This window comes from Seriola lalandi, unplaced genomic scaffold (genome assembly GCF_002814215.2).
Source record: "Seriola lalandi dorsalis isolate HSWRI2012SDOR001 ecotype SW California unplaced genomic scaffold, Sedor1 jcf7180002053912, whole genome shotgun sequence".
In the NCBI taxonomy this organism is placed as follows: Eukaryota; Metazoa; Chordata; class Actinopteri; order Carangiformes; family Carangidae; genus Seriola; species Seriola lalandi.
In genome coordinates this window covers 334,959-347,583 of record NW_019524465.1, presented here as the reverse complement: position 1 = coordinate 347,583, position 12,625 = coordinate 334,959, and the positions used below count along the sequence as shown (strand labels likewise).

The window sequence follows — 12,625 nt, the reverse complement described above, 5'->3', positions numbered from 1 at the left end:
GAGGAGGCGGAGGAACAAAAGGAAGCTCCCCCGGCAGAACAGAAGCCCAACAATTTCCTGTCTGTGGCGTCTGAAGCTCCAATCCCCCATGTGATGGCGTGCTACCGTGACACTCCCACTTCGCTGGACAAGAGCCGCATCCACCAGCTCATCGTGGACTTGGAGTGGAAGATCCCCAACCCGCCCCCTGAGGTGTACGCTTCCATCGAGGAGGACCCGGGCAGGGCGCGGCGCTACCTGGCCTCACGCATGCTGAAGAAGCTGCAGGAGGGGCTGGGGTCTGGCGTGGCCGTCCACGTGGTGCCGGGCAGGATGGAGATGAAGTGCAACTTCCCCCCAGCCTCCTACTACCTCTACGAGTACAAACACCGTCTGGCCTCGGGCACCGTGTGCGTGTTTGGATGAAAGGGAGGCGAGGAGGAAACCACCTGCTGTTCTCACACAGATGTTTCATAATCATGTTACAGTATCCGCTTTATTTTTGTTGCTTTCACACTGGCATTAACTTGTCTCGTGTAATATTACTTCAAAATAAATGTCATTTTAGAGAAAAGGAAAAATGACAAACATGATTTTTTACCTTCCTCGCAGCTTACAGCAGCTGTATACTACTAATCCTGTACGGATGTGATATGATTGCTGCCCATGTTTGTCTGGCATGGCTCAGGTTAAACCCTCTGTAACACATGAACAGATACATGACGGCCATAGAATATTTCTTTTATTATTATTTGACTGTCAATCATTAAAAAAAAATAAATCTAGGAATAACAATCCCTATAACTAGTCGTCCTAACACTAGAGCCGCCCCCTCGAAATTAAAGCCTTTCATACTGTACACGTTGGCTTTTTACTGGTGGGACCCTCCAGTGTAATATTAGAAAAGTAACTCTACGCTGTTTACCGGAAATCAATTCTTCTTCACTGCTCTTAAGGAGTAGTTGCTGGTGGCTGCACACATCAACTCCCTGTGTAGGCTACAGTTTCACGGCAGCGAATAAGAATTGATTTTTGGGAAAACTGTAATTTTATCCAAGTTTATTAATAAATTACATGGTGTTGGATCAATGCATAGACTTGCGTACTCGCTGATACTCAATACAGTATTTTTACTCAGTATTGGAGGTCCAGGGATGGTAACGTTCGGACGGTAGCTCAACAAAAAAACGGATGGATTCAAATTTTGTACAGACATTCATGCTCATTCATGAACACGCTGATAGATACAACAAAGTCCAGAGGGAGAAGAAACACAAGAAGTCAGACAGCTGCTGTTTTAACTTTAGCCAAATTATCTAAATTAACTAAAGATCAAAGTTGAACCAGAGTTCAGTTTAACAGTGAAGTATTTTTGAGCTGTTGGGTAGTAATTTGTTTAAAACTATGTTTGTCTGACCGCTTGTGTTTCTTACCCAATCTCACTTCTGTCTCAACAACGTTGACATGTTTGCAGATCTCAGCAGTTAACTCGAGGAGTACAGTGTTGATAGGAATTACGGCCAAAACAAGGAAAACAAGCGGATCAAAATGTCCCTTCAGTGCTTACTAAGTCCGTCTTGTTTTGTCACTAAGACATGCATTGACTTTCCAAACATCAATGCTAAATAGCAACATCAACAAGGAAGCAGAGATCAACTGCTTGACCCGTCTTTACTGTTGAGGTTATTGTTTATTGCTTATAACTGACAGTTTAGAAGACAGAAAACTAAAAGTGTCCATCTCATCCATGAATAAGTGTCCACATATCCTGACTCAGCCACAGTCTTACTGTCCATCCCATGACAACATAAATCGTCCAGGAAATTTCCGCACCTCCTGTTCTTTTTCCTAAAGTAAAGAAGTCCAAGTACTGTTTTTGCTCTTATACGAGTTCACCATCCGAGTCGAGCTGAACCATTTTTTCTAAGTCCTTCTTGACATCTGGGAAGCCCTCCAGCACATCCCGAAAGTCCTTACAGGACAGAGAGAAGCACTGGCAGTCGGTCAGCGCCTTCACCGTGGCCAGATGTTTGCCTTTGGTCAGCACACACGTCTCTGTTGTACACACAGAGGGAACCACAAGAGCGTGGTTAATGAGCGAGTAAACCCTAATGACGGGGATGAGCTCTGACAATTAATCCTAAATTAAATAACCAGACTTAGCTGAGTTGTTTCGGGAAGCCTGCTTAGCTCTAAACGCTGCTGAGGTTTGCTGCCAAAAAGATTAGGACCTGTTCCCACTTAAAGCCCGAGAATTAAATAAATCCCCCAAAATTGGAAAAGATAGATTTATTCACTTTAGTGTGACAGTGATTGAAAAAAACAAACTCCGTGCTCACCTGCGTTAACAAACAGAAGCTTGCAGATGTGACAAACAATAGAAGAATAAACTTTCAAAATCACACTAAAATCTAAATCCAAATAAATTTTGGTTTATTAGTAAATTAAAATATATTGATGTGAACTAATTAATTAAATCTCTAGATGGCAGCTGCTTAAGCGTAATGTCTTCCTGTCTGCACCCGTTCTAGCTTCCTGTAAAAACTGCCCTTATATACACAATAATCTAATATATTCATTTAAAAAGACAGATAGTACATGCATACATACATGCAGATAGTTTTGTTTTTATTTGTCCACGTTTTGAAATATCTGTCATAGAGACTTTTTTTCCCCCCAATGCAATGGAGGGGAATGTAGTTTTGTTTGTGGAGCTCACAGCACCTAAAAAGGACGAGAGCAACATCTTTTCCTAGAAACATGATCCCTGTTACTATAGATAATCCACAGAACAAGCTGTCAGCTGTTCCTCTGGTAGAACGTAGTTCCAGTGAAACCTGTTCACAGCGAGCTCTGTGGATTATCCAGAGTGTAACTGTTATATGTTTTCGTGAGACAGAAAATTGACAGATATTTAAAATGGAGTTTGGCGTAATGTCCTCCTCCAGTGAGACTGTGGTTTACAATGCTAACAGCCCCGTGATATACAACCTCTGTTGGACGTAGTGTTTAGATACCAGAGAGCCACATCTCTGACAAAGTTCCAACAAACAACAAAATAACATCAATTTAACAATTTGGATTATTTATTTTAGTTGCAGTTATTGTTGCAGGGCTTTTGAACAATTTTACCGGAACTACTTTCCACCAAAGAAATAGTCCCTTAAAAACTGACAATATATTCTTTGCATTCTGACAAACTGTTTCTTGAAAACCATGTTGCTGCTTATTTTATTTCATTTTTGCCTTCATTAAAAAGTAGGAGTGTGGAGAGGTGACAGGAAATGAGTGAAGAGAGTGGGACTCACATTGAAGCAGAGACATTGTGATCAGTGTAGAGTATGTGTCTTAACCACAAGGTCACAATGACACAGTTTTAATTTAATGCTTTAAGCACTATATGGAATTTCATTCACGTCCATTGTATTGGTGCGGAGGCAGAAACCTCAGAGACAGATATCTCAGAGTCCGGGGTAATGAAACATAAACTAATCTAATTATACCGCACGGCCTTCTGTGATTTGACTGAACTGAGCCTCAATGGCTGTGAGATGTTAATCAATTAATTTGATAAACTGAACACACACTACTGGTCATCACACATTTATACTGACCTCAGAATATCAACCTGAATCAACCACTGTAAAAACGTCATTTTAAATTAATTAATGCACCTCATGCATAATGTACCTGGATGTGTTCACACAGTGGAAACACAAATGCAAACACACGCTTGTAGCACTTTTTGTTGTTTCTGTTCGTTCATTATGTTCATTATGTAACACTTAAACAGCGCTCTGGTGTTCTTATTGTTGTACTTATTATGTGATGTACTCAGTTTGATTTCCAGTTCATTTAGCTGAGTTGTAAAACACATTCTGGTGTTAATGCCTCTAAAGTGAGATTCCCTGATGTTCCTTTAATTCCTTCTCTCCCACTTCAAATTCACTGACTATCGCTGTCTGGAAATCGCTTTTTCATGTCAACAAATATTTTCCACGATGTTCCAGATATTCAAAAATAAGAGTAAATCCAACCCACCTCCAAAAAAGTCTCCATCACACAGTTCCCTCTCGTAGGAGTCAGTCTCCATGAGGACCTGGCCGTGGTCGATGAAGAACATGCGGTCGCCCGGGACGTGCTGTCGGACGATGACGTCTCCCTCCTGGAAAACCTCGTAGTCCAGTTTGGGGAGGACAGCATTGATGAAGTTTTCATCTCTGCTCTGAAATATTGGCACTTTTCTCAGCAGCCGGCTGCACATCACCATCAGGATTTGCTGAAAAATAAATACAAATAATTATAAAAAACATGTTTAATTCACATGAAAGAAAGAATTAAGATGAATAACGGGAGCAATTAAATGACTATAAAGCAAGAATGACATTAAGACATTTAATGAATAACATATATATATGTATATGTAATGTATATCTAAGTATATGAATGAGTCAATAAAATTAGTGTGATGTTAAAAAGAATCTGTGATCTGCACATAAATACTGTGGTTGTTAAAATAACTAAAATGGGTTTCCTGCACTGCAGCTTCACAAACTTAGATGAAAGACAGAAAATTTGCAAAACATTAGCAGTTTATAGCTTCTCAAATGTGAGAATTTGCTGCCATTATATTTTTCATATTGTTGCTAATAGAATATCTTTGGATTTAGGACGGTTGCTCAAACAAAAAAAGTCTGTAAGTATATAAGATAACTGCAGGTTTAGTCATCATGAAAATAAAAACTAGATGCAGCTCTGCATCTGGCACAACTTCAACTTCCATCAAGAAGGTGCTCTTCAGACTTTTTCCCTTCTCCATGCACCTGGGATGTAGGAGAGGTGTTTCCAGAATCCCCTACTCTGCCTCTGAGATACACTTATCATGGAAGAACCGCAGCACTTCATACTATAAAGGCATCAATATGGGATGCAGCAGTCCAGAGATGAGCTTTTAGTTCAAATCTGTACCTCTTTCAGTGCTGAGGACACTGTGTCTATGACGTCCTTCTCATCAAACCACTTCCCTCCGTAGCGAGCCTGGTAGTAGTTGTTGATGCGAAGCTGCAGTTCAGGTGGGAGCTTCATGAAGGTCATGTAGTGCTCCAAACGGCTCATCTGTGGACAGTCACAGTCTTTTAACACACAGCGTTACACTACCAAATGTATAATAATAATAATAATAATAATGATAATGATGATAATGTATCACTGTTAGTTGTCAGTTTCAGAGAGCCACTGACTGAGTTACTGTGCATGAATGAAAAAAAACAAGCCTTGACCCATTTGTTTCCTACTGACGACTCTAAGATAAATAACTACATTCATAAAAAGAAATATTAAAAAAATGAAAATATCAACTAATAAAGAAAATAAAGAAATATCACATGAAAAATATAAATTTCAATCCCCAAATTACCTTAATAATTAGACCATTAAATAATTAAAGGGCATAAAATAAATCAAATTGTTATTTTGATTCTTCACTCCTATGAATTGCAAAAGTTTGTGTAATATTAAGTGACTATCAAATTTTTTACAATATGATTAACTCAGAAGGTCTCTGTAATATAATATAATATAATATAATATAATATAGCTCATTATTTGAGAGATTTTATAAAACAAATGTTTAACCAATATTCAACAAATGTTAAATATTCTGGTGAGTCAGTGAAATCTTAAAACACATATTCATTTAGAGCTTACCTTGATTTTATTTGAGTTTTTATTTTACTGTTATCCGTCTTTTATTCAGTTTTTAATTCGCTTTTCATAATATCTTTTGTCTCACTTTGCAACTTGGGTTTGAAAAGTGCCTCTACAAATAAAAATGATTATTATTAGAAAATGAATTTTGAGTTTGAATTGCAACCTGTCAAATCATTATAAGTAATTATCACACAGGAGGACCTTGCTCTTGTACTCCTTGGCCGCCGGGTCGACGTTGGCGATCATGGCTGTAGCGTTGGCCACGAGGACGGTGTACATCAGACAGCCGGACACCATGCTGACCATGACGATCCACATTTCAACATAGTCTGGGGAACAAGATGCCGAGACTCCAGCTCACTTAGTGTATTTATATCTGAAGGAGAATGTAATGGATCTGTACTTCAATGCTGTTAGTGCTGGATAAAGAAAATCAATAGTTCTCACTTGTTGGAGCGTCCATGGAGCCGTAAGAGAGAGCAATCATCTGGGAGAGAGCTCGAAAAACTCCCCACGAGTACTTCACGATCACTGTGGCATTCTGGGAGAAATATTTTCATCATTAGTGGTAGAATTTGTGAATCTGTGCCCTGTACAACTTAGTCTGGCCCTTTTGAGGTTATCTGGCTTCACTGAGTCCAACTTACATCGACCGTCCTGGAAAACCAGTATCACTGAACTGGTTATCAACTGGTTCAGTTAACTGAGTTTTCCTGTCTGGCTGTAACTGCATTCATGTGACAGAGAACCATGAATAAAGTGCTTATATGATACAAGATAAACCAGTGTTAACCTGCAGGTAAATTCAGTTATAGTGACAGCAGAAAGTCGTACTCCACCAGGTGACTGTAAACAATATGGTCACATGACTGGAACTGAATAAGAAGCTGTAGAAACACTAATAATAATTTCCAAATATTGAAGTAAAGCACAGGATTTATTATAAAGAGTCTTTAGTGAAAAGTGAGTATTTTTTGCTTTATTGTCTGATGATGAAAAAAACTATTATATAATTTTTGATGCACATAAAAAATTTAGAAGAGACGTCAGCCTATTTCAGAGAAAGGAGAGCAGAGAGGAGGAGAAAAGTAGTTGATGTCTGATAAGGTTAATCTGACTGGCACGTTGAATTAATAACAACAGGAAATATTTAACAGTTTGGGGATTATTATTCTAATAAAATACCTCAGAGGGTTTAGCTTTTATTTCCAATTATCATCACAAAGTCTCTTAATGTCATAGTAAGTAGCATCTCCGAAAGCATCAACCCTGTATCACATGATCAGATATCTATTGCTCTTTATTATTTGGTTCAGATTGGTCAGTAGTTGGGTTGTTGACAGGTTTCGATCTGATCCACTGAGGTTAATCTGCTCCGGTGCAGGTTAGCCCTGCAGCACGGGTTGCCATAGTGATATAACCCGGTTAAAAGTGAGCCAGCTTCGTGATACGGGAAAACTTGAGTTAAGTCCAAAGAGGAGCTGGATAATCCTCTAATCTCGCAACAACAACAAATCTTCACATGAATTTAAAACACAGCATGTGGTGCAGATGTTTAAAGCACCACAAAGTGTTTCTTAACATGTTATTTCTTTGAGCCTGCGGTGGATAGTTGACGACTCCTACTCGTCGTTCACAAAAACCTCATCACCAACAATCATCATTCACACCGTGTTCGTCTAGAGAATGTTTTGTGAAATGAGTTTTACCATCAGGTTTTCTTTGCGGACCCAGCAGTCAGTGGGGAACTCCTCCAGCATGGGCACAAAGTACTGGATGCAGCCGTTCCAGTGACACAGCAGGAAAATCATCATGAACAGAGACAAGATGCGGAAGAAGAGGCGGACCACCTCCAGGTTTGCATTGGACACCTGTCGCAAAGAGATGACATGAAAACATGAGCCGTTGTGGCGTTATCCTCTCCCAAGTCTATAATATGTACAAACAGAATACACTCACGCACTCACTGGCACACCTGCAACAATATCAAAATATCTTTTTGTTTAGGACAGTGGGTTAATACGTCTTCTCAGTGGCTAAGTTACAGTGACTCAACATCCACTGTGAGCAGAGAAAAACCTTGAAAACAATGTAAAAATGTTGGCAGTCATGATGACAAACGTTGAGCAGAATATGGACAGAGTTGTATTTATCATGCAGAACTGAGGTCCCTTGTTTTGACCTTAACTTGCCATAAAAGAGTAGGAAAGATTATTTTGCTTTATTACAACTTGGGTCTGATTTTCATAGTTTTGTTCATTATTTCCTTCGGCTATGAGAACTTGGTATTTACCAAAGTGAATGCTGAGATCTGGGAACATGACAACATCACTACAACCAAGTCCAACAAGACAAGAAACATGAGCAGTCAGACGATCAGACAGGCTGTAAAACAAGCCAACAGTTTAGCCAGATCACCTAAACCACTTAATTTGCAGGTAAAACCGAAAGTGAGTGCAGTTGAAATGTTGCTGAATCCCCTTTTACTGCACAGTGCTGCCATCATAAATGAAGGCGATGGCCAGAACTCTGAAAAAGAGATTGGATTAACCCTTTGTTCCATTTTCCAGTGTGCCTGGTCTAACCCAATCTTACAGTTAATTAAATAAAGTAACCAAAAATATTTATTGCATCCATCAGCTATAACATACAAAAGCAAACACGTTGCAACACCAACAATGCGAAAGTTCTTGTGATGTACAATCAATACAACAATTTCAGCATCACTTTTAATAAAAGGTGAGGCACTTGACTTTGTGGAGAAGGTCACTTTTTTAAAATCAGAACACAATGCAAGATTGGGGAAACTCTGCAACATCTGGAAGTCAAGGAAACACAGCCAAAATAGCAAAAGGCCAATTATATGACAGCAACGTCAAGTCCATCCTAATGTACGGATCCCGGTTGTAATAAACCACAGTGGAAGCCGAAGGAGATTACGTGGCATCTTCTGGCCGGAAAAAATCCCAAGCTTGGAATTCTACATTAAAATCTAAAGTAAGAACATCGTGACAGAAGCCACAGCAGTGGCTGGACCCTGTGATTGAAGTGGAGGCAGATCGTATCACTGAGATTGACTCCTCCAGGCAAAAGAAAACCTGGCGGAGCAGAAATGACCTGGCACAGAGCCGTTCTGGACGAGCTAACAAAGATGAACTTAAATCAGAAGGAGGGAAGGATGGGGAGCATTGGAGGGAGCTCACTGTGGATTCACTGTCCACCCCCGGGAACGAAGAGGATTAAGTAAATTATTTCAATTTCCAAAGAGAGAGGCTTCAGTATCCACCACGACACCAAAACATACACCAAGAGAATTTATTTTAGGCGCTGGCTGCCGATTAAAGGCTTCCAGACAACATGCATTATGCAATATCAAGAGAGCCGAGATATACTGTGTTTCATTATGAGGTGACCATGAACATAAACAATTTGAGCTCTCCCATCCCTTTTTTCTTTTCTTCAGACCTCGGTTGCTTGAGCACTTAACTTTGGGTACGTGTGTTTAGAAAAAGACAAACTCTGCTAAAAATAAAAAATAATACAATTGTTGATCGATGAGCTGTGAGCCAGCTCTCGTTTTACAAATGACATTGTAAGTGGCCAAAGTCAGATTTGTCATCGGAGCCCGGCCTGGTAAGGTATCTGCAGGCGGGAGAAAAGGTTGATTGAGTTTCAGGGGTGAGCTTTGAAGACGGTCGGGCGTGTGAACTTACTTTCTCCACTTCGTTGAAGAACCTGACGAGTCTTGACACTCGAGCGAGTCGGATCAAGCTGAGGATCCGCACAAACATCAGTATCCTCATCATCTTGTTGGTCTTGGAGGGGTTGTCATCGTTGTGGTACTGCAAGTCCTGGGATAGTAGAAGTAAAAATGTATGTATTTATTATTCTTCTTCATCATTTAATTTCCTTTTCTTCATTACTTCCTGTCTGTAAAGAACTTTTATGACTGCTAATGAACCATGAACAAATTGTAAAATTAAGTGCACGATTGCTTTGTGAAGTGACAAACGCTGCAGCACACTGTTGGCTTTTTGCTGCTTCAACAGTCTGTTCATTATTACCGCAAACAGCAGGATGTAGCCGATTGGGAAAGCAGCTATAACATCCGGTATGAACCATGTCCTCAGGTAACTGACTCGGATCCGCTTGATGTCCAGAATAGCTTCCTGCGAAAAAGAACAAAGCGGCAGATTGAGCAGATGGATGAAGACGCTGTGCAGCACGTGCCACGATCAGATGTATAATTTAACACTTGAACTGAAACAATATTGTGGGAGTTTGTCCAAAACGAAGGGAGACGGTGATGCTGGCATGAGATGAGCAGCGTCCTCAAAGAAAATCTGAATTAATTTGACAGCGATGTAGGATTGTTGCTGAAGCTCATGCATGAATATTTCAAATGGGCAGAAACCGACCGAGGATAAATCTGGCAAAACCAGATGCTCGTGTGGTCCAGAGTAAACACCACAGACGTGAAAACAACACAGATGGGCAATTTGTGATTGGCAAGATAGAAGTCACAAAGCATGAGCAGATGAAAACAAACAGGATATAGTCTGCATAATACTTAATTGGAAACGTTACACTTCTCATTCATCCAATACAATAATCCCTGTTATAAAATCAAACAACAAGTGCCAATTTCGCCCATGTCCAGGAGATGAGGGGTGGAGTTTGTTAATCTAGCCTTTCGTGTATTGAGTAGATTACAGATGGGGCAGAGATGGATTGTACGTGCTTGTCTGCGCAGGGATTATAGTCTTCCAGATTGTGTCTGAAAATAGAGTACAGCCACTCTCACCTCCCCGTCCTCTGTTATGATGCCCATCCGAAAATTCAGAGCCACATCTATCAGGAACAGCGTGTCTGAGAACACGTTAAATCCTTCCCATGCCAGCCCGCTGTTTCCATCCAGAAAAGCTATCTCCATGGGAATCCCAATCAGGTTCAGAAACGTGATGGCCATCATGCACATGATGTAGTAACTCCTACAGGGAAAACATCAGAAAGACATACGCGAGTGTGGGCATGTGTGACTTTTGAGTAACCCTCAGTTCGTTTGCCAGAAGGACTCATTAGACAGTCGTGCTGCAGCCGGTAAGGGAAGCTGATTTTCTCTGATACTGTAACAGCACGCATCCTCAGCCAAGGTTCAATATCCAGGGCTCAAATAGCTCTGCTCTCTGATCCCAATTGTTTCTTTCCTTCTCTGTTTTCACTCCAACTGATCGCCTTACACACTAATAACAACAGTACTGCATGGATAATGCAAAACCAGCCGTCTATGAAAGCATGTTCTTAAAGCAGCCATTTGATCCATCTGTTTTTTCCCTCTTCTAATCCTCGGCTATTATCCTTAAATTCACCTCACAGAGTAATAAGAGTAATAATCATTTTAATTTTCTTTTATTGATTTTCTAATTTTAGTTGCTCTTTTATTTTGTTTTTCTTAGATGTTCCAGTTACACTGCATCTGTTTCTATATTTGTTCTCACATCTGGAAAAGGTTTAGTGCAACGCAAATCATTGTCATAATGAATTGTTGCATTGTTATCATGCTTTATACTAATTAATAATGCAGTATGCAAAAATATGGAGCAGGGCAGCAACTAATGATTATTTTCATTATTGATTATTTTCTAAATTAATTGACCAATTGTTTATTCTATAAAATGTCAGAAAGGTGTTACAATTAAGTTGCTTGTTTTCCCATAAACAAACAGCAAATCTGTGAAAGTGAGAAGCTGGAACTAGAAAACATTTGTCACTTTAAAAAAAAAAGAAAGTATTATCAAAATTGTTCCTATTTTCTATTAATTTATGATTAATCATTTGAAGGACTCATCATTTCAGCTGTAACATGGATGACAATAACAAGATGAGATACGGTAACACTGTATAAATCCCAGGAGAAACATGAAGCAAATAATTACCCACAAAAACTTAGTGAAACTAAACAACTTTACAAGATAGAGTCACACTAACAGTGTGGGTAGTGTCTCGGCACAGGACTGGCCTGAATCTATCAGATATATTAAATACCTCATGAGGCTGAAAGGGTGAATGACAAAGACTCCGCTCTCCAGCTGTCGGATGCATTCCTTCTCCACGGCCACTTCGCTGCCGTACACGTACAGCGACTGTCTGTTCAGCTGTGGGAGAAGCAGGGCTCTCCATCCACAGGTGGCCATAGTGCATCCCTCGGCGGGACCTTTTAGTTTCTCCATGGCCCAACCTCGCTGCCCTGTGATCAGCCGAACGCACAGGCCATCGTCCCTCTGCTGCTGCTGCTGCTGCTGCTGCTGCTGCTGCTGCTTCTTCTTCTTCTTCTCAGGAGGAGTGGAGTCTGACTCTACCAGTCCTGACCTCCCCTCTTGGTCACAAGGTAATTTTCCATCAAGGCTCCCAACCTCAGGGCTTATTGAAGCTGTGTGGAGCGAGGCGAGTGGATACCCGCCTCCCTGCTCCCTCCCTCTCTCCCTCTCTCTCCCTCCCTCTCCCTCTCCGTCAGCCTCTCTCTATTTCTGCCCCCACCCAACCCCATCCACTTCTTTTCTTTTTCTCCCAGCTCATCAACTATTCAGTATCTGTGTCTCATCCCCACATGAATCAAGTCATGTCAAGAGGGTAAGGTCCAGCTCACATTAATACTGAAGACAATGGCATATGTGTGTGCGTGCATGTGTGTGTGTGTGTGTGGAGGGGATCACAATTATTGTCATGCGAACTAGACATCTGGCAGCGTGTGCAGGGACAAGTTCAGTCTGGGCTGTCTCTACCAGGGATGTAATTAAACACTGTACCGTGTTACCTGATGCTGTATATATGCTCGCGGCTCTGAGCCAGCTCCTGTCTTGTTTGTTTGCACATCTCACATCAGCAGCAAAACAAAACACACGCTGAAATGTTTCATTTTGAGGATTACAGAGTAGAA

At 40.6% G+C, this 12,625-nt stretch overlaps 1 protein-coding gene and 1 pseudogene across 2 annotated transcripts in view; one reads left to right on the top strand and one right to left on the bottom strand.

Annotated features, from left to right (window-relative positions):
• LOC111652104 (uncharacterized) overlaps positions 1–739 on the top strand; it is a 6,003-nt pseudogene extending 5,264 nt beyond the window's left edge. The window contains exon 4 of the transcript XR_015437007.1: positions 1–739. This exon is cut by the window's left edge and continues 263 nt beyond it. The product of XR_015437007.1 is annotated as an uncharacterized LOC111652104 (transcript).
• Positions 740–1,023: 284 nt separating this feature from the next.
• Positions 1,024–12,079, bottom strand: LOC111652101 (potassium/sodium hyperpolarization-activated cyclic nucleotide-gated channel 2-like). Its single transcript, XM_023402247.2, has 10 exons — positions 11,734–12,079; positions 10,493–10,679; positions 9,753–9,857; positions 9,402–9,539; positions 7,398–7,559; positions 6,136–6,229; positions 5,890–6,017; positions 4,948–5,094; positions 4,021–4,258; positions 1,024–2,034 (listed from the first exon to the last, which is right to left on the bottom strand). The coding sequence occupies exons 1-10, from the start codon at positions 11,916–11,918 to the stop codon at positions 1,862–1,864; spliced, it is 1,557 nt and encodes a 518-aa protein (XP_023258015.1). The 5' UTR covers positions 11,919–12,079; the 3' UTR covers positions 1,024–1,861.
• Between the last annotated feature and the right edge of the window lie 546 nt (positions 12,080–12,625).